Below are 23,728 nucleotides of genomic sequence, written 5' to 3'. Positions count from 1 at the left end.
ATTTTCTATAGAAATAAAATTTTGACAAAATTTTCTATAGAAATAAAATTTTGACAAAATTTTCTATAGAAATAAAATTTTGACAAAATTTGTTTATAGAACTAAAATTTTGACAAAATTTTTTGATAAAATTTACTATAGAAATAATATTTTGACAAAATTTTCTATAGAAATAAAATTTTGACAAAATTTTTTTATAGAAATAAAATTTTGACAAAATTTTCTATAGAAATAAAATTTTGACAAAATTTTCTATAGAAATAAAATTTTGACCAAATTTTCTATAGAAAGAAAAGAAATAAAATTTTCTATAGAAATAAAATTTTAATACATTTTCTATAGAAATAAAATTTTGACAGAATTTTCTATAGAAATAAAATTTTGACAAAATTTTCTATAGAAATAAAATTTTAACAAAATTTTCTATAGAACTAAAATTTTTACAAAACTTTTTATGGAAATACATTTTTGACAAGCTTTTCTATAGAAATAAAATTTTGACAAAATTTTCTATAGAAAAAAAATTTTGACAAAATTTGTTTATAGAACTAAAATTTTGACAACATTTTTTTATAGAACTAAAATTTTGACAAAAATTTTTTATAGAACTAAAATTTTGACAAAAATTTTTTATAGAACTAAAATTTTGACAAAATTTTTTTTATAGAACTAAAATTTTGACAAATTTTTTTTTTTATAGAACTAAAATTTTGAGAAAATTTTGTCAAAATTTTCTATAGAAATAAAATTTAACAAAATTTTCAATAGAAATAAAATTTTGATAAAATTTTCTATAGAAATAAAATTTTGACAAAATTTTTTATAGAAATAAAATTTTGCCAACATTTTCTATAGAAATAAAATTTTGACAAAATTTTCTATAGAAATAAAATTTTGACAAAATTTTCTATAGAAATAAAATGTTGACAAAATTTTCTATAGCAAGAAAAGAAAAAAAAATTTCCATAGAAATAAAATTTTGACAAAATTTTCTATAGAAATAAAATTTTGACAAAATTTTCTATAGAAATAAAATTTTGACAAAATTTTCTATAGAAATAGCATTTTGAGAAATTTTTCTGTAGAAATAAAATTTTGAAAACATTTTCTATAGAAATAAAATTTTGACAACATTTTCTATAGAAATGAAATTTTGAGAAAATTTTCTAAAGAAATAAAATTTTGACAAAATTTTCTATAGAAATAAAATTTTGACAAAATTTTCTGTAGCAATAAAATTTTAACATAATTTTCTATAGAATTAAAATTTTGACATAATTTTGTATAGAAATAAAATTTTGCAAAATAGGAAAATTTTCTCCAAATTTGGATAAGTTATTTTTATAATTTTTTTCGTTCCATCCTAGTATACATCCATGAAATTTAACATTATTGTTTATTTTCATAAACGACCTCCGACCGATGTTCTACTCGTGTCGATTTTTTTTATGTAAATATTCACAAGTACAAGAAAATTTGTAAACTAAAAGAACACCAGAAGCTGATCGACCATGAATGTTGCGGTTTACAACACTCAGTGTATTGTATCTGGTCTTTCCATCTTGATGTACAAGTCAAAAAGTTTATTAAAACAATTATATGGTTTATTAAGAACATACAATATAAGCCCTTTTGCCAATATTTAAAAACCCATTGGATGAAAGATACATTTATTTTAGGACATATGTATATAGCTTTTATTGTGAATATTGTGAAACTGATATTGTTTCCAATAGTAATTTTCCATGGCAAAGCAATTTTGACAAAATTTTCTATAGCTACAAAATTTGGAAAAAATTCAAATGACAAAGAAATATTAATTGGAAAGTGAATATTAAATTTTTGGAAATTTGATATCAAAATCATTCAATGCAAATGTGAATAATTTTAATAGCAAATTAAAATTGCCATATTTATAAAATATTTGAAGATTTTAAATATGCAGCTTTTATTTAAATTTATTCATTAAGCCTCAAATATGTTATAGCATATTTATGTAATTCTATTGCCGATGTTCCATTGTATGTGCATTTTTAATTTTGTTAGAGAATCGTATGCCTTCTTGATATGTATAAGTTACAAATTAATTAAGGCATACATTGGAATTCTTTGAATATTCAAACTGATTGAACTTGTAGGATTAAATGGAAATACTGCCTACCATACATCATTATTATTGATACAACATACTTTCAAAACATAATTAAGTTATATAGAAATCTCTTTGTTTCTTGCAGGCAATAAGCCAAAAAGAAAATTGGAATAGAAACCACCCCCACCCCGCTGAACACCCGCAAGCACTCTCTTATTGATGAGTCTAACAACTAGACCATAGAAATAATTGCAATATAAAGAAATTGCTAGACATGTTTGGCAATTGAAACAGGATATGGAAACAAATCAAAGTGAATTCAATAAACATAGAATATCTACCAAAAACCGAAGACCATCAAATGGATAAAGGCGTTGATAGAAATGTGAAGTGAAACAAAAAAACAACCAAAAAGACATTCAAAATCATCCAAGGCGGAAGTAATATCACTTTATGCGAACCAAAAAAACAAACAAGATTTCCATTGAACACACGGCCAATAAGCAGTGAAGCGAGTTTAGCCTAAAGCCAAAAAAATCACTGAAGCGTTTACACTCATTTCAACTTTGATTTAGATTTGAATTCAACGCAAGCAGCCACTACAACCCAACGAAAAGGGAAAACATCCACCTACTAAATGTGCTACATACTCTTAGTGCTATAAGGTTTTTGCCAAGCAACCAAGTGACAAGTGGGAAAAAAACGGAAGTACTGCTATAGCAACATGTTTCCGTTGGAATCTTTGGTTGATGTGGGCAACGCATTACCCAATCATATGATGATGCCATTACCAGACGACTATACAAATCTCAGTTATACCAAGGCATCTGCTATTGCACTCGCAACTCCCATTACCACCACCATCACCAGCAGCGCCAACACAACGATCATTTCATCGAAGTCAATCTCCTTTCAAATGGACAATGTAACACGTATCGCTTTACAGGGTAATGATGGAATGGTTAATGACACAGGCATGGGTTATGTCCCACCGATACAACGTCCAGAGACCATATTCGTTGCCATACTCTTTACGCTCATCTTTATAGTGGGTGTCTTGGGAAATGGCACATTAGTGATAATATTCTTTCGTCATCGTTCAATGCGCAACATTCCAAATACGTAAGTACACAAAAGGACCCCCTCAAAAAAAAAAAGACAGAAAATCTAATTCAATATCCAAGAATGAAAAAATATTTAAACACAAACAGTTTTCTCCCTTCACACTTTGGTTACTTGCCCAAAGGTCTATTGTATTAGACCCTACTTATAAATCATATAAACTTTGGACTTTGTTTCTTTCGTTTTCTTTTTGCATACCCAGACTAATGAGGTTAATTTATCCTATACTTCAGTGGCCTTTTGTAGTTCCATACAAAGTTGCAACTTTTGTCCTTTTTTTGCTTTCTGTTTTTGTGAAAGTAGCCTTTTATCGAATACAGATATCGATGACAAATTGAGTTGCCCTTCAGGCTACACAAAACCCATTCTCATATAATTACCAATTTAATGGACACGTAAATGCAATGCCTTAAAACAGTTATATTTATTTACAAGGCAAATCGGTCGTTAAAGAGAGTAAAGAAACAGAATATTTAATATATAGAAGGAAAATTTACGAAATACGAAATACACCATGAGGGACCCTAGAGCGTATACGTACGTAATTATTAATGCGTATACGACATGGTGACACGGTCGCAACTATTGCACAAACATAATCTACCAAAATTTCCAGAATTTTTTGTCTAAATGGTACTTTTATCGAAAATTTTGTTAAAATTTTATTTCTATAAAAATTTTCCTAAAATTTTATTTCTATAGAAAATATTGTCAAAATGTTACTTCTATAGAAAATTTTTGTCAAAATTTTATTTCTATAGAAAATTTTGTCACAATTGTATATGTATAGAAAATATTTTATAGAAAATGTAGTGAACATTTTATTTCTATGGAAAATTTTGGAAAATGTTTATTTCTTTAGAAAGTTTTGGCAAAATTTCATTTCTATAGAAAATTCTGCAAAACTTTTATTTCTATAGAAAATTTTGTCAATTTTTTTTTCTATAGGATATATTGTCAAAATGTTATTTCTATAGAAAATTTTATCAACATTTAATTTCCAATGAAAATTTTGTCAAAATTTTATTTCTATAGAAAGTTTTGTCGAAATTTTATTTCTATAGAAATTTTGTCAAAATTTTATTTCTATAGAAAATTTTATAAAAATTTTTACAAAATTTTGGCAAAATTCTAAATCTATAGAAAATTTCTGTAGATAATTTTGTCAAAATTTGATTTCTATCAAAAATTTTATTTCTATAAAAATTTTGCTAAAATTTTATTTCTATAGAAAATTTTGTCAAAATGTTACTTCTATAGAAAATTTTTGTCAAAATTTTATTTTTATAGAAAATTTTGTCACAATTGTATATGTATAGAAAATTTTGTCAAAATTTTACTTTTATAAAAAATTTTGTCAAAATTTTATATCTATAGAAAACTTTGTCAAAATTTTAATTTCTATAGAAAATGTTGTCACAATTTTATATCTACAGAAAATTTTGTCAAAATTTTATTTCTATAGAAAATTTTGTCAAAATTTTATTTCTATAGAAAGTTGTGTCGAAATTTTATTTCTATAGAAAGTTTTGTCGAAATTTTATTTCTATAGAAATTTTGTCAAAATTTTATTTCTATACAAAATTTTGTTAAAATTTTGGCAAAATTCTATGTCTGTAGAAAACTTCTGTAGATAATTTTGTCAAAATTGTATTTCTCTCAAAAATTTTGTTAAAATTTTATTTCTATAAAAATTTTGCTAAAATGTTATTTCTATAGAAAATATTGTCAAAATGTTACTTCTATAGAAAATTTTTGTCAAAATTTTATTTCTATCAAAAATGTTTGTTAAAATTTTATTTCTATAGAAAATATTGTCAAAATGTTACTTCTATAGAAAATTTTGTCACAATTGTATATATATAGAAAATTTGGTCAAAATTTTACTTTTAAAATTTTGTCAAAATTTTAATTTCTATAGAAAATTTTGAAAAAATTTTAGATCTAGAGAAAATTTTGTCAAAATTTTATTTCTATAGAAAATTTTGGTCAAGGTTTTATTTCTATAGAACATTTTTGTCAAAATTTTATTTCTACAAAAAATATTGTCAAATTTTACTTCTATCGAAAATTTTGTTAACATTTTATTTCTATAGAAAATTTTGTCAAAATTGTGTTTCTATAGAAAATTTTTGTCAAAAATTTATTTCTTTAGAAAATTTTGTAAAAATTTTACTTTTATAGAAATTTTGTAAACATTTTATTCCTATAGAAAATTTTATTTCTATAGAAAATTTTGGCAAAATTCTATGTCTATAGAAAATGTTGGCAAAATTCTATGTATAGAGAAAGTTTGGTCACAATTTTATTGCTATAGAAAATTTTATACAAATTTATTTCTATAGATAATTTTGCATTGACTAAACTACAAGTGTAGCTCAAGCAACAAAGGAAAAGAATGTTTGTCTAATTTATTTGGGCAAAGCCCTATAGACTGCAAGATGGTTGGATGTTGGAAATAAATTAGACAAACATTCTTTTCCTCTGTTGGTTAAGCTACACTTGTAGTTTAGTCAATGCATGGTTTTAAGCTAACATAAAACAAGTATATACGGCCGTAAGTTCGGCCAGGCCGAAGCTTATGTACCCTCCATCATGGATTGCGTAGAAACTTCATCTAAACACTGCCATCCACAATCGAATTACTTAAGTTGCGGTAACGCTTGCCGATGGCAAGGTATCTTAAAACCTCCTAACACCATCTTCTAAATTGTATGTAAGTCCATACGTGGTATATATTAAATCAAAAAAGATCGATCCAATACGTATATAATTCAGTTTGACAAAGTAGACATACAATTTTGACAAAATTTTCTATAGAAATAAAATTTTGGTAGATTATTTTTGGCTCTAGTGGCAACCATGATTATGAACCGATATCGACCAATTTTTGTGTGATTGGACCAATTTTGGTATGGTTGTTAGCGACCATATACTAACACCACGTGCCTAATTTGAACCTGATCGGATGAATTTTTCTCCTCCAAGAGGCTCCGGAGGTCAAATCTGGAGAATGTTTTATATGGGGGCTATATATAATTATGGACCGATATGGACCAATTCTGCCACGGTTGTTAAAGATCATATACTAACACCATGTTCCAAATTACAACCGGATTGGATGAAAATTGCTTGTCTTGGAGACTTCGCAAGCCAAATCTGGGGATCGGTTTATGTGGGGGCTATATATAATTATGAACCGATATGGACCAATTTTTGCATGGTTGTTAGAGACCATATACCATTATCATGTACCAAATTTCAGGCGGATCGGATGAAATTTGCTTCTCTTTGAGGCTCCGCAACCCAAATCTGGGGATCGGTTTATATGGGCGCCATATATAATTATGGCCGATGTGGACCACGGTTGTTAGAGACCATATACCAATACCATGTACCAAATTTCAGCCGGATCGGATGCAATTTGCTCCTCTTTGAGACTTCGCAAGCCAAATCTGGAGATCGGTTTATATGGGGTCTATATATAATTATGGACCGATGTGGACCAATTTTTACATGGTTGTAAGAGACCATATACCAACATCATGTACCAAATTTTAGCCGGATCGGATGAAATTTGCTTCTCTTTGACGTTCCGCAAGCCAAATCTGAGCATCGGTTTATATGGGGGCTATATATAATTATGGACCGATGTGGACCAATTTTTGCATGATTGTTAGAGACTATATACCAACATCATGTACCAAATTTCAGCCGGATCGGATGAAATATGCTTCTCTTAGATGCTCCACAAGCCAAATCTGGGGATCGGTTTATATGGGGGCTATATATAATTAAGGACCGATATGGACCAATTTTTGCATGGTTGTTGGAGACCATATACCAACATCATGTACCAAATTTCAGCCGGATCGGATGAAATTTTCTTCTCTTTGAGGCTCCGCAAGCCAAATCTGGGGATCGGTTTATATGGGAGCTATATATAATTATGGACCGATGTGAACCAATTTTTGCATGGTTGTTAGAGACCAAATACCAACATCATGTACCAAATTTCAGACGGATCGGATGAAATTTGCTTCTCTTTTAGGCTCCGCAAGCCAAATCTGGAGATCGGTTTATATGGGGGCTATATATAATTATGGACCGATGTGGACCAATTTTTGCATGGTTGTTAGAGACCATATACCAACACCATATACCAAATTTCAGCCGGATCGGATGAAATATGCTTCTGTTAGAGGCTCTACAAGCCAAATCTGAGGGTCCCTTTATATGGGGGCTATACGTAAAAGTGGACCGATATGGCCCATTTTCAATACCATCCGACCTACATCGATAACAACTACTTGTGCCAAGTCTCAAGTCGATAGCTTGTTTCGTTCGGAAGTTAGCGTGATTTCAACAGACGGACGGACGGACGGACATGCTTAGATCGACTCAGAATTTCACGACGACCCAGAATATATATACTTTATGGGGTCTTAGAGCAATATTTCGATGTGTTACAAACGGAATGACAAAGTTAATATACTCCCATCCTATGATGGAGGGTATAAAAAAACAACAACAATGATTAAAGAACAAAACCAACAATAACAAAACGAAAAAAAAAAATTTTTCTATAAAAATTTTTGTTAAAATTTTATTTCTATAGACAATTTTGTCAAAATTATATTCCTATTGAATTTTTTGTAAAAAAATTTTTTCTAGAGAAAATTTTATCGAAAAATTTAATTTCTAAAGAAAATTTTGGAAAAATTCTATGTCTATGGAACATATTTGCAAAACTCTATATCTATAGAAAGTTTGGTCACAATTTTATTGCTATAGAAAATTTTACACAAATTTTATTTGTGTAGGAAATGTTGTCAAAATTTTATTTCTATAGAAAATTTTGTACAAATGTTATTTCTATAGAAAATTTTGTCAAAATTTTATTTCTATAGAAAATTTTGTCAAAATTTTATTTCTATAGAAAATTTTGCCAAATTTTATTTCTATAGAAAATTTTGTCAACATTTTGTTTCTATAAAAAATTTTTCAAAGTTTTATTTCTATAGAAAATTTTGTCAAAATTTTATTTCTATAGAAAATTTTGTTAAATTTTATTTCTATAGAAAATTTTGCCAAATTTAATTCCTATAGAAAACTTTGTCAAAATTTTATTTCTGTAGAATATTTTCTCAAATTTTAATTCTGTAGAAGATTTTCTCATAATTTTATTTCTATAGAAAATTTTTGTCAACATTTTATTTCTATAGAAATTTTGTAAACATTTTATTCTTATAGAAAACGTTGTCAAAATTTTATTTCCAAAGAAAATTTTGTCTAAATTTTATTTCCAAAGAAAATTTTGTCAAAATATATTTTAATAGACAATTTTGTCAAAATTTTATTTTTATGTAAAATTTTTCCAAAATTTTATTTCTATAGAAAATTTTCTCCAAATTATATATCTATAGAAAATTTTGTCAAAATTCATTCCAAACATCCAAAATCAATGATAATAAACACCGCGAACAATTTCATAAATAGAGTTTTGACAATAAGTGACAAGATATATCATCATCAAAATAAGCAAAAGATACGAGACATTTTATTAATGAATGACTTCCCAAAGAAGACTATAAAAGATTTATTACAACGTGCACAGAAGCCAAAAAAGGACAATATCAATAAGGAGCCAAAAATATATAAATCTGTCACTTTTATACCTGGTTTCTCCGAAAGATTCAAAAACTCTGAAATTTATGACAAGGACAAGATTCAACTCGCTTTCAGTACGCACAATACAATGGACCAATTCTATGGGAAAACAAAATCAAAAGTTAAAAAGGAGGACAAATCAAATTTAGTATACCAAATAAAATGTAATGGAGACGGGTCCGACATATGCCAAAAGGTATATGTTGGTACTACAGGAACTAAATTAAAGACGAGAATTTCATCCCACAAATCTGACCACAAGGCTAGAGATAAGCCATTGGATCAAAAGACGGCACTCGCAACCCACTGTACACAAACTGGACACAGCCCGAATTTTGACGATGTAGATGTATTAGTGCAAGAGAGTAATCTGTTCCGACGATATACCTTAGAGATGCTTTATATCACCGACGTTCCCAGCGAGAAGAGATTAAACTTTAAAACAGACACAGATAAATGTTCTCAAATGTATAGATACATCATAAAAAAACACGGACGCAGACATATTTAGTTGGCAATCAAATTTTCTAAAAAGCAGACGTAATCACTCTCTACAATTTTTTGATTATTTCCTAAAAATACTTTAATGTAAATATAAATTGTTTGTGTTACTCGTACATTGTGTACTAATATTTGTTATTTATGTAGATCCCCGTCGAAGACTAACGATGTTAGTCGAAATATTGGAGAATAAAGTTAACAAGTAATCAAAAATCGTAAAAAGGATTTTTTATTAAAAAGGACCTCAAGCCGAAATAATAATAAAATAAATTAGAACAACAGGTCAACAAAACGAAGGATTTTGTCAAAATTTTATTTCAATAGAAAATTTTGTGAAAATTTTATTTCAATAGAAAATTTTATCAAAATTTTATATCTATAGAATTTTTACAATTTATTTCTATATTTAGAAAATTTTAGTACCTCTTAGTTGGAGAGGAAGATTTTGCATAATCTACCAAAACATCAAGAATTCTCTCAATCTACCAAACAGTAAGAAATTCACCATTTTTGCTAGAATTTTACCAAATGTGGCAACCGTGTATGGGGCCATAAATGTTTTTATATAGATATAAAATCATATAAAATTAATTTACAAACTTATATGTGACTGCAAAATTTGTATTATTTTCTTTTGTGAATTTCTTATTCCCCCCAAAGCGTATGAGTTACGTCAGTTACTTGGCAACATTATATAAAACACATACGCCACCTATAACCATTATAATAATATTACTTATACCTCATGGTGTCTATAATTCATAGAATTTCATATTTTCTTAGTACAGATAACATAATCTCAAAAAACAAATTTTTCACGTACATATTTATTAAATAAATGAAAATTTCCACATAATCCCATTTATATAAATTAACTGCTATTTTTGTGGTTTTAAAATGATCTTTTGAAATAGTAAAATAACCAAATCATATAATTTCCTTTAGAATACCATTTAAATATATTAACATTTCATTCATTTCATTTAAAAAAGGAATTTTCCACCCAATTCTAAAGAAATGTGAAAATATTTCTGAACAATATGAGTTTCTCTGCTATATGGCCATATAACCGGAAGAAAGCAATTTATAAAAAGGGACCATACTCGTTTCCTTCTTTTGTTGAATTATAAGGAAAAATGTTTTTTTTTTTTACTAAACCAATCTATGGTCTTGTCTTTTGCCGTCTCAAGATAATTCACTTGAAGTGTCACCTTTCCGTTAAGGAATTTCTCAAAGTGTGAATGTTATGTATTTTAATTTTAAAGCAATGTATAGAAGGTCGGAAAGGACATGGTAATATATTTCTTGTCATAAAATGTCATTTGTTGGTATGAAAAAAATAAATAAATCACTACAGAAAAAGGGAAGTTAGTTGGTTAGTTGCAGGAAACATTTTAAAAGGGATAAGGTAAAGAAATTTTATATAAGCTATAGCATATAATACATGAAGTTTGAACTCATCGTCTAAGATATCAAAAGTATAATGATAGAGGATCAACATTGGTGAGATGTCGAAACATTTGAAATTACTAAATTGGGTGTTTCTTTAGAGACTATTTTAAGATCATCAAAATGTAACTAGAAATTGAAATTGATTTTTAAATCTAATGGATTTTTTTTATTTCTTATTTTTATTTATCTTTTCAGTTATATACTTTCCTTGGCCCTAGCCGATCTCTTAGTTATAATTGTATGCGTTCCCTTGGCCATGCTTGTCTATACCCAAGACAGTTGGACATTTGGCAAGAGCATGTGTCAAATAACAGAATTCTTCAAAGATGTTTCCATTGGAGTATCCGTCTTTACACTGACCGCATTATCTGGAGAACGTTATTGCGCCATTGTTAATCCTTTACGTAAACTACAGGTAAATATTCAAGAAATTATTGGAGGCTTCTTAAACATCTAGAAAACTTTAATTCAGGGATTTACTAACAATATGAATATTTTTAAAATATACTTTCCATTACAGACGAAACCCTTGACCGTAATCACTGCTGGTTTAATTTGGATGTTGAGTATATTTTTTGCTTTACCTTCCCTATTGGTGTCCGATTTGCAGTATATCGAAATAAGCAGTGAAAATAATTTTACCATAATTGTATGTTCACCGTTTGGTAAACAAAGTCCTAATTTGGATAGTTATTCAAGGTAAAGTTTTACACGCACACACATCAAGCAAAAGACCATTGGGAATGACTTGATTTACATATTAAAAAAAAAAAGGATTCAAATTATTTCCCAAATCTATGTGGGTCTTAAGTTTAATTATAAAATTTCCATAATTTATATTTAAAATAAAATATATTATTCCAAAATTATTTGAGGCCCTTAACCTTTTCTAAATCCCTCTAATAATCATTAGTTTTAGTTTTCTTTTTTTCTCGGCCTTAATCCTTTGTACCAACAAAATTGTTTTGAATAAATCAAGACTTCCTATTTACATATCAAATGTATTTATCTTTGGGACTTTGTCCATAGAAAGAGTACAAAAAAATTAATTCTGGGCACACAGTCATCTGTGATAGAAGTGAACCTTTCGTCTTCAAACAAATGAGCCTAATCAGTGTTCTTTTTGTATGGCTGTAACATCATCCCAATTATAGGGATATGGTATTGCATAAATAACTATTGGGCTACTACATTAGAGTGGGTCGAAAAAAATTATATTATAGGCGAAGATCGTATGTTAGTATTCAAAATAAAATGAGAAAAGAACTTTATAGGTCGGAGATTCGATTCTTGTTTTCTATGGTAGATCATATCGTGAAACCAAAGACCATTTAGATTTGAGTAAAGTGATTCACTTCTTGTGATGAAGGACGAGTCTCACAATGGTCGCTCGTGGTTTTTTTAACCACTATGAGACGGGTATAAACTTAATTTGGTTTATCAGCTTACATGTATCTGCAAAAAAAAACATTTTTTTTACGAATTTTTATTTCCCCCATGGCGTATGAGTTACATCATTTACTTGTCGATATTGAATAAATCACATACGCCACCTAGAATCATAATAATATTACTTATACCTCAGGTGACTATAGTTCAGGGAATTTCATATTTTCTTAGTAAACATAGCCTGAACTAACAAAAAAAATTACACCAAAGGCGATTTATATAAATCAGATGCTCTTCGTACTCGGTAATTCGATTGTTTTTTTTTCATGGTAGATCACATCGTGAAACCAAAGACCATTTGAATTTGAGACTGTTATAGTGATCACGGTTGCCACTCGGGCCAAAAATAAACTACCAAAATTTGAAGAATATATTACCAAAAATCTACCAAATTTAAACATTTTAATTTGAAACTTTGCATTAAATTTTTGGAGAAAATGTTAAAATTTTATTTCTAAAGAAAATTTTGTCAAAATTTTATTTCTATAGTAAATTTTGTAAACATTTTATTTCTAAAGAATATTTTTGACAAAATTTTAATTCTATAGAACATTTTGACAAAATTATATTCCTATACAAAATATTGTCAAAATTTTATTTCTATAGAAAATTTTGTCAAAATTTGATTTCTATAGAAATTTTGGCAAAATTTGATTTTATAGAAAATTTTATCAAACATTTTATTCCTATCGAAAATTTTATCAAAATTTTATTTCTATCGAAAAAATTTGTCAAAATTTGATTTCTATAGAAAATTTTGTCAAAATTTGATTTCTATAGAAATTTTCAAATTTTTATTTCTATAGAAATTTTCAAAATTTTGTTTCTATAAAAAATTTTGACAAAATTTTATTTGGTTGAAAAATTTGTCAAAATTTTATATCTATAGAAGATTTTGTCAAAATTTTAATTCTGTGGCAAATTTTGACAAAATTTATTTCTATAGCAAATTTTGGACAAAATTTTACTTCTATAGCAAATTTTGGACAAAATTTTACTTCTGTAGAAAATTTTGACAAAATTTTATTTCTATAGAAAATTTTGTCAAAATTGTATTTCTATAGAGAATTTATGACAAAATTTTAATTCTATTGAACATTTTGACAAAATTATATTCATATACAAAATATTGTCCAAATTTTATTTCTATAGAAAATTTTGTCAAAATTTGATTTCTATAGAAATTTTGTCAAAATTTGATTTCTATAGAAAATTTTGTAAAAATTTTATTTCTAAAGAATATTTTTGACAAAATTTTAATTCTATGGAAAATTTTAACAAAATCTTATTTCCATAGAAAATTTTGTCAAAATTATATTTCTATAGAAAATTTTATCAAAAGTTTATTTCTATAGAAAAATTGGACAAAATTTTATTTCGGTAGAAAATTTTGTCAAAATTTTATTTCTATAGAAAATTTTGTAAAAATTTTATTTCTTGGAAAATGTTTGACAAAATTTTACTTCATACAATATTTTGAACAAAATTTTACTTTTATAGAAAATTTTGACAAAATTTTACATCTATAAAAAATTTTGACAAAATTATATTCCTATACAATACACAAATACATTTTGGACAAAATTTTATTTCTATACAATATTTTTGACAAAATTTTATTTCTATAGAAAATTTTGACAAAATTATATTCATATACAAAATATTGTGAACATTTTATTTCTATAGATTTTTTTTTTCAAAATATTAAATTATATATATTATATTATATAAATATAGAAAATTTTGTCGAAATTTTATTTCTATAGAAAATTTATATCTATATAAATATATCTATATAAATTTTTGTCGAAATTTCATTTCTAAAGAAATTTTTGCCACAATTTTTTTTTAACAGTTTTTGCCAAAGTTTTTTCTATTTCTATTAAAAAACTGAAGTACCTCTTAATTGGAGTGGGATATTTTATAAAATCTACCAAAACATCAAGAACTCTAGCAATCTAACAAACATTAAAAACTCTATCATTTTTGGCAGAATTCTGCCAACTGTGGCAACCGTGATAGTGACTCTTCTCTTGTGATTTTTACCTACAAAAATTTACTTTAAAAAACTCACAAATAAATTTTTTATTTTTATGATCAAAGTACTTGAGACATCTTTATCACTTTTCCTTCATCAGGAGTTCTGATTTAGTATGTCATTCCCAAAAGGTGTTATAATAAACTCATGCACTTAGAAAAATTATGCAATTTTTTGTCGTCGACCCAATCTATTGCATAGATACTATTTCCATTGATCCGTTTACATTTAGTCAGCAGTGACAAAATGCGATTACCATTTGACTTAATTTTTTTGTTTCTTTGCACATTTCGCGATTTAGGTATGTGGTGGTGATAAAGGCATTCGTCTACTACATTCTACCGCTCTTTATAATTGGAGTTTTGTATTTGATGATGGCCCAGCGTTTGCATGTCAGTGCCCGTGATATGCCAGGTGAAACATTGAGCATGCAAAGTCGTTCACAGGTACGGGCTCGGCGCTATGTGGCTCGCATGGTAGTGGCATTTGTTGTGGGTAAGTGTGACAGAAGTCAGAAGACCTCAAATTACAACCAGAGATAGGTGTTGGACATTGGTGGTGGTGGTCGTTGGTGGGTGATGCTGATGATGGTGAAGTTTATGACATTGGTCATGAAACCAAAGTGAGGCATTCATTTGAGGTTTTCTGGCGTTATGGGACAAAACTTTTTCTAGTATCCATGAATGCTGACGATGAATGTCTTACAATTGAGCAGAACTAAAGTTAAATTCCTGTCCTGTGTAGTTGTTTTGTTGCTCTCATCATCAGCATTATTGTGTTTAACTTACCTCATCGCCCAATGTTTACTGATATCTATTCTCTGGGTACTTGGAATACAATTCTTGGCTTCACTTCATCCTCACCTTTTCTGGATTTTTTATGTTTATCTATTTGCAGTGTTTTTTGTTTGTTTCTTCCCCTATCATTTATTTGAATTGTGGTTCCATTTAAATCCAACGTCCAAGGATGATTTTGATGATTTCTGGCATGCCATACGCATCACTGGCTTTTGCACATAGTAAGTATCCTGGTCCCCCAAATGATTACAACGTTGGCTCAACCATCATGGCCATTTCATATTGTTAATTGAGTATTTCCATTATTATTACCAAATCATTGAACCGAACGACTACATTGATGGCAATGGTGACAGCTTTGGTGTTGAAGCATAACCCAAGTCAACAACAAAGAAGAAATGAAACAAAGAACAAAAACAACACAAAACTTAACAATAACCTCCTAGCTTGTTATCATCCACTGACACTCCCTAATAATTGAGGACATTTTCATTCAATGACACTTACCTGGGGAAAATCCAAAAACACTAATCACCAGTTGACCTATGATGGAGCATGAATGTAAAGATTAGGAGTATTTTTGGGTGTAGTTCACCAAACTACACTGTCTAAAAAATATTTTCTCCAATAATATGTTGAATGTTAAATTATGCTGGAAAATGTTTATCGTTATTCGAAGGTGGTCCGATAGTCTATAAAGAGAAAAAACAAACGGAAATGGGAAAATTTATTATTCATCACAGTCTTCATACAGGACCAAATAATATTGCAAATATTTTGAAGTCTGCAAAACATTCGTCGCTGGCTCCCCTCCCTATTGGACTGACAGAAATATAATTTTGACAAAATTTTCCTATAGACATAAAATTTTGACAAAATTTTTCTATAGAAATAAAATGTTGACAAAATTTTTCTAAAGAAATATATATTTTTTTTTATTTTTCTATAAAAATATTTTTTTTTCACAATTTTCCATAGAAATAAAATTTTGATAAAATTTTCTATAGAAATTAAATTTGGACAAAATTTTCTATAAAAATAAAATTTTGAAAAAATTTTCTATAGAAATAGGTTAAAGTGGCAGCCCGATTAAGTTTCTGGCTCACTTAGACTACTCAGTCCATTGTGATAGAAATACAATTTGAAATTTTTCTATAGAACTAAAATCTTGAAAACAAAATTTCCTATAGAAATAAAAATTGGTAAAAATTTTATTTCAAAATAAAATTTAAAAAATTTTTCTAAATGTTTCTATAGAAATAAAATTTTGACAAAATTTTCTCTAGAAATAAAATTTTGTAGCAATCAAATGCTGGCAAAATTTTCTATAGAAATAAAATTTTAACAAAATTTGTATATAGAAATAAAATTTTGACAAAGTTTTCTATAGAAATAAAATTTTGACAAAATTTGTATATAGAAATAAAATTTTGACAAAATTTGTATATAGAAATAAAATTTTGACAAAGTTTTCTATAGAAATAAAATTTTGACAAAATTTTTCATAGATATTGAACTTTTGAAAAAAAAAATTATACAGACATAAAATTTTGAAAAATCTTCTAGAGAAATCAAATGTTGCCAAAATTTTCCATAGAAATACAATTTTGACAATTATTTCAATAGAAATAAATTTTTGACTAAATATTCTATAAAATTTTGCAAAATTTTTCTTTAGAATAAAAATTTTTCTACAGAAATTAAATTTTGACAAAAATTTTGACAAAACTATAGAAATAAAAATTTGACAAAATTTTCTATAGAAATATAAATTTGGCAAAATTTTTTATAGAATTAATATTTTGAATAAATTTTCTACAGAAATAAAATGTTCAACAAGTTTTCTATAGAAATGACATTTTCTATAGAAATAAAATTTTGGAAAAATGTTCTATATAAATATAAAAATAAAATTTTGAAACAAAAATCCTATAGAAATAAAAATTGAACAAATTTGACAAATTTTTATTTCTAAACTAACTTTTCAATAGAAATATATTTTAGACAAATATTTCTATAGAAATAAAATGTTGACAAAATTTTCTATAGAAATAAAATGTTGACAAAATTTTTCTTTAGAAAAAAAAACAATTTGACAAATTTTTCTACAGGTATAAAATTTTGAAAAAAAAAATTTTATTTGACAAAATTTTCTATAGAAATATAAATTTGGCAAAATTTTCTATAGAATTAATATTTTGAATAAATTTTCTACAGAAATAAAATGTTCAGCAAGTTTTCTATAGAAATGACATTTTCTATAGAAATAAAATTTTGGAAAAATGTTCTATATAAATATAAAAATAAAATTTTGAAAAAAAAATCCTATAGAAATAACAATTGAACAAATTTGACAAATTTTTATTTCTAAACTAAGTTTTCAATAGAAATATAATTTAGACAAATATTTCTATAGAAATAAAATTTTGACAAAATTTTCTCTAGAAATAAAATTTTGAACATTTTCTATAGAAATAAAATACTGACAAAATTTTTCTTTAGAAAAAGCAAAACAATTTGACAAATTTTTCTACAGGCATAAAATTTTGAAAAAAAATTTTATAGACATAAAATTTTGACAAAATTTTTTTATAGACATACAATTTTGACAAAATTTTTTATAGAAATAAAATTTTGAGAAAAGTTTTGCATAGAAATAAAATTTTGACAAGTTTTTTATACAGAAACAATTTTGATAAAATTATCTATAGAAATAAACTTTTAACAACATTTTCTATGGAAATTAAATTTTGACAACATTTTTTATAGAAATAAAATTTTGACAAAATTTTTCATAGGCATTACAATTTTAAAAAAAAAATCTACAGAAATAAAATTTTGAAAAATTGGCTAGAGAAATCAAATGTTGCCAAAATTTTCTATACAAATAAAATTTTGACAATCATTCCTATAGAAATAAAATTTGGCAAAATTTCCTATAGAAATAAAATTTTGACAAAATTTTCTATAGAAATAAAATGTTGAAAAAAATTTCTGTAGAAATAAAATATTGATCAAATTTTCTATAGAAATAAACTTTTTACAAATTTCCTATAGAAATAAACTTTTTACAAAATTACCTATAGAAATAAACTTTTGACAAAATTTTCTATAGAAATAAAATTTTGACAAAATTTTTCATTGATATTGAACTTTTGAAAAAAAAAATTATACAGAAATAAAATTTTGAAAAATCTTCTAGAGAAATCAAATGTTGCCAAAATTTTCCATAGAAACACAATTTTGACAATTATTTCAATAGAAATAAATTTTTGACTAAATTTTCTATAGAAATAAATTTTTGACAAAATTCTTTATAGAAATAAAATTTTGACAATTTTTTTTATAGAAATAAAATTTAATAAAATATTTCTATAGAAATCAAATTCTGACAACATTTGCTATAAATAAAATTTTGACAAAATTTTCTATAGAAATAAAATTTTGACAAAATTTTCTATAGATATAAAAATTTTGCAAAAATTTTTTATAGAAATAAAAATTTTGCAAACATTTTTTATAGAAATATAAATTTTGCAAAAATTTTTTATGGAAATAAAAATTTTGCAAAAATTTTTTATAGAAATAAAATTTTGACAAAATTTTCTAAATAAAATTTTGACAAAATTTTCTAAATAAAATTTTGACAAAATTTTTTTTATAGAAAAACAATTTTAACAAAATTTTCTTTACAAATAAAATATTGGCAAAATGGAATTTTTTTGTTTGGTAGTTTGTTACTTTGCAAAACAACAACCAAGATTCTCATTGAACTATGGTAATTTAAATGTTTTCTCGTCTTATATTTCAATATGAAATACCAATGACAGACCAAATTGGCTCTAAAATTAAGTTTTTGTTATATTAAAGGCATTGTCATTATATTAAGTCGGATTTCGTTAAAAGCATCCAATTTAATTGAAGACTGACTAAAGGCGGACATATTTAAATGTTAAATATAGTCTTCTCTCCTAATTAATTTTTATATTAAATATTATTATATTTTTATATGAAAAGGTTTTCGATTATCTTTGCTGAAACTTCGGGCCAATAAATCTGTAGAGCCATATTTCATTTCCGCGTTTTTTTTTTCTCGCAATTTCTCTGACAACACTCACCTGAGCACAAACTTTTAACTCCCGCTGTTGAAAATGTTATTACTAACTATAGCAAATTTTCTCTGTGTTATTTATTTCATTGTGCCCATGTAGCTTTCTAAATTCCTGTGTGAATCCAGTGGCTTTATATTGTGTGTCCGGAGCATTTCGAGCCCATTTCAATCAATACCTGTGCTGCTGGTGTGTCAAAAGACAAACGCGCATACGGCAACATTCCACAGCTACCGGTATGATGGACACCAGCATTGTTAATATGTCCATGCGCTCTACAACCAACTATAATAGGGCTTCGGTACATTTGAATAATGCCAATTCATGTGGTGCTGGCAATGGTTTGAATGGAAATGCGACAGGACGACTATCCTCCAGTGGATATCGTCGCCAGTCATCGATGCAATTACAACATGGTAGCCATCATCATCATCATCAGCAGAAGCAGCAGCAACAACAACAAAAGCAACTGAAAATAGATGAAGGACGTCATTGTTCTTCACCAACCAGGGCCCAAAGTGGTGTTATACTAAGTCAAGACAAAAGGTGAGGTACCATGACAGTGGTCTTACAGACCGATACCCAACTTTAGAGAGTAGTTTTTACAAAAGAAAAAAAACAAAAAAGAAACCTAATTGTAAACTCTGTCCACAATGAAATCTAAGATAAGAACCTCTCCTCCTTTCTCCAAGGGGGCATCGAGGTAACACTCAAGCACTAAGTGTTGCGGTGAATGTCTTTTCTACACAAAAAAAAAAAAAAAAAAACAACGTAAAAATAAAATAAAACTTAATGGGCGTGTTTGAAGTGAAAACAACAAGAAAAATCCATTGAAAATGGTTTAAGGCATCCATGCTACAAGTGGAAGAGCTTCAGATCCTGGGGGATATATATACGTTTTTATGTATGTCTCCAACAGACAACAGTATTTAATGTAATTGTATGTTTGTTACTCTCAACATTGTCATGTATTTCTTTTTTTTTAAGGACAATTTAAATAATTTCATATAACGATTGTACAACAAATGTCCTAAGCAGATTCCTCTGAAAAATCAGAGACCAGCAGGTGTAAATAATGATGTCCTTTTTTTCATGTCCCCGTTTTTCTTAGATAATTTTTTTAAGCGTTATTGTCTCTGAATTTTTATTTCTTGATTTCTATACCTTTGTCTCTTAAACAATTTTGTTGTAAAAAGTTGTTTTTTTTTTGTTATAAAAACTTTACAAAATAAATTTACACACCCACCCACATTTGTATTCCAGCAAAATGTAGTTGTATAAGTTAGTGAATATATATAAACATAGATGTAAAAAACACATATACAAGCAAAACTAAAACAAATCTCCAAAGATATTTTTCTTAGTTTAAACTTTAAATTGTATTCAGTAAACATTGAAATTTAAAATGAAAATGAAAAAGAATAAAAACACAAACAACAACAACATCAAATAAACTGAATTGAAAAAAAAAACGAAAACTAAAGATTTCTCCTTTTTTGCAATCAATAAAACAATGAAAGCAGATTGTATGGTAATACTCGTGATATCTCTTGAATGGGAGATATATGTATGTAACATGAATGGCAGATATATGTATGGGTATTGGGGTTCTATTGAATCGCGCTCGCACACTCACGCCAACTCTTAATCATTCTCTATCTCCCTATCATTACAATAACGACGCGTGAGAGCATTCAATTCGAAAAGCTCAAGTCAATTGGCTTGTATATGTAAATGTTAAGAGGTTATACACAAAAGCCATGTATCCAAATACTCAAGCATATCCCTTTGAAGATGCCAATTGTCTCAGGTATACGAATTTAGAAATCAATCCAGTGCACACAGGGGGTTTTTCAATGGTGGGTATGGTGGAATTTCAGTTAAAATCAATATCGATAAGAGTTCCTAGCTCACACTAGGATTTTTGATAGACAGTCTAGCTAACAGGAAATTAAGGCAAAACCACGAAACACAAACAAAAAGAAAAAATATGAAGAGGGTCTGGTAAAATAAAAATTAAAACTTAAATCTCCCCATTTGCAATAACAAATATAAAGAAATAATAAAAAGTCAAATTAAAAAAAAAACTTAGTTTATGTGTAAATTTTAATACAATTTTTATTATAATTTTTATTCGACCCACCATAGGATGGGGGAATATTTTTTTTGTCATTGAGAAATATTGGTCTCAATTTTTATACGCTCCTCCATTTGCTTTGCACTCCGAAATATTGGTCTCAGATCCCATAATGTAAATATATTCTGGATCATGGTAAAAATTCTTAGTCGATGTAGCGATGTCTATCCGTCTGTCGCGTTGCAACTTAGTACAAGCACTTGTTATTAATGTAGGTCAGATGGTATTGAAAATGGCCCATATCGGAGCACTTTTAGGTATATCCCCTACATAAACAGATCTATAGAAAGAGAAAATTTCCTCCAATCCGGTTTAAATTTGGTACCATGCAAAAATTAGTCCATAATTAAATATAAGTCGACCCCCAAATTTCATTTACTGAGCGTCTTGCCAGATCACATTTCATCCGATATGGTATATGCACACAAAATTTTTTTCTGATTCAATCACGAAATTAATTGATCCAATTAATTTTTTAATTGAAATGTCTTCAATCACAGAAATGATAGTATCAATTAGAACATTAATTGACAGTCAATTAAAACATTAATTGATCCAATTAAAAAATTTATTGATACTCTTAATTTATGTGATTGATTTTTATTTCAATTAAAAAAATTGTTGATTCAATTAAATTTTTAATTCAATATTTTTTAAAACTTAATTAAGATTTTATTTGGAAAAATGTTCGTGATTTTTTTTCTGTGCGTCCTCTAAGTACCATGGATGGTTCATTGGTTGGTAAAAAAATTTGCAAGTCATTCTAAAAGCACAATTTTAAAAGCACTTCCAAAAATGTCCTTGCAAAGATGTTTTTCATTTTAACGACACTCAAAAAAATGTTTACTTGGATCCAAAGATTTTCACCTTCCCTTAAGGATTTTCATATAGACTCCGTGACAAAGATGCGGCTTCTTTAAAATAAAGACAATTTTTAGCGACCTATCCCGCATAAAATCCAGGATCAAGAAAATTAAAATTAAGATACATCCCATTATCGTGGTATATTAAAAAAGCTATTCACGTACAAACAAATGCCTTTTAAATTTTAACGGATACTTCAAAGTAAACAATGTTTTCTTAATGTGAAAAAAATAATTATTTTTCATGTTAACCTGGTACTGCAACAGGCGATTAACGTCCAAATGCATTATATCTTAATTTAATTGTAAATTAAAAAAAAAAAAAAAAAAAAAAAAACTATACAATTATTCTTCGTGCTTTTATGGACAGATATAGATTAAGAAACATGGTCAATAGAGCCATTGAAAAGAAAACGCCAGATACCAATCTATACACACCTGGACTGTACATGTTTCGGTTCGGGCGAATGAACCTTTCCACAGCCTTTAGTATAGATCTGGCTGGGAGAGATAACTCAATTTTGGGCCCTTTGAGCTAACTCCTTATGGAGAAAACATTTGGGAAATTTCCTCTTACAAATTGAATCATCTTTCCTCCCACTGTACATCATCTTTTCATATAACTTACAAGTCCCTTAATCTTATTTTTATTTCGTTTTGTTACATAGTAATGCAACAACACGAAATTTATTTTTAGAAAGTTAATTTGTTAGAATTCACCTAAGTGGTGAACAGTCGAACAATGCTTATTGTTTCTACAGTCAACTACAACCACATGTGACAACTTACAGAAACTGGTTTCCAGGATACAACAACAATTCTAACGCGTACATTAGTCGTGTTTTTCCTGTCCAGGTGTGTATAGATTGGTATCTGGCGTTTTCTTTTCAATGGCTCTATTGACCATGTTCCTTAATCTATATCTGTCCATAAAAGCTCGAAGAATAATTGTATAATTAGATATAATGCATTTGGACGTCAATTGCCTGTTTCGGTATCAGGCTAACATGAAATATAAAAATTAACTTTAAACGAAAAATGTTAAATCTAAATGTAAGTCTTGGCCTATATTTGAAGCTTTTTTATTTATTTTAATCCAAAAATTCAATACTTCAATTTATTTTTTTTTACTTTAAAGAAAATTTATCTTAGTTCCAAGACATACGGCTTTAACGGAGAGACGCAAAATTCCAAAATTTTTGTACTAAATTTAATAAAAATCTAAAGCATTGTTTTAAAGAAATTAGTACTTAATATTTTGTTAATTGCGCGTAGTAAACTTTAGGTTGCGTAATCTTTAATATCAGTTAGGATAGGTTATGTGACAGCCCGATGTATCGCCTCACTTAGACTATTCAGTCTGTTGTGATACCACATTGAAGAACTTCTCTCTTATCACTGAGTACTGCCCGATTCCATGTTAAGCCCAATAGCCGAGTCCGAACAGCGTTCCACATTGCAGTGAAACCACTTAGAAATGCAGTGAAACCACTTAGAA

The 23,728-nt window shown here is 27.4% G+C and overlaps 1 protein-coding gene across 1 annotated transcript; it reads left to right on the top strand.

Annotated features, from left to right (window-relative positions):
• Positions 1 to 2,249: 2,249 nt before the first annotated feature.
• Positions 2,250 to 20,655, top strand: CCHa2-R (CCHamide-2 receptor). The gene is made up of 6 exons (XM_075312836.1): positions 2,250 to 3,214; positions 11,033 to 11,252; positions 11,358 to 11,536; positions 14,626 to 14,819; positions 15,222 to 15,342; positions 19,333 to 20,655. The coding sequence occupies exons 1-6, from the start codon at positions 2,817 to 2,819 to the stop codon at positions 19,778 to 19,780; spliced, it is 1,560 nt and encodes a 519-aa protein (XP_075168951.1). The 5' UTR covers positions 2,250 to 2,816; the 3' UTR covers positions 19,781 to 20,655.
• Positions 20,656 to 23,728: the final 3,073 nt, after the last annotated feature.

Source organism: Haematobia irritans, chromosome 5 (genome assembly GCF_050003625.1).
Source record: "Haematobia irritans isolate KBUSLIRL chromosome 5, ASM5000362v1, whole genome shotgun sequence".
Taxonomy (NCBI): domain Eukaryota; kingdom Metazoa; phylum Arthropoda; class Insecta; order Diptera; family Muscidae; genus Haematobia; species Haematobia irritans.
The sequence above is the reverse complement of the archived record's forward strand: the minus strand, read 5'-3'. Positions and strand labels throughout refer to the sequence as shown.

Bases quoted from the DNA above. Each gene is read 5' to 3' on its own strand.
- CCHa2-R (XM_075312836.1), top strand. From the start codon at position 2,817: ATGTTTCCGTTGGAATCTTTGGTTGATGTGGGCAACGCATTACCCAAT. The intron at 3,215-11,032 runs GTAAGTACACAA...TTATCTTTTCAG, and splicing joins ATGCGCAACATTCCAAATAC to TTATATACTTTCCTTGGCCC. The intron at 11,253-11,357 runs GTAAATATTCAA...TTTCCATTACAG, and splicing joins ATCCTTTACGTAAACTACAG to ACGAAACCCTTGACCGTAAT.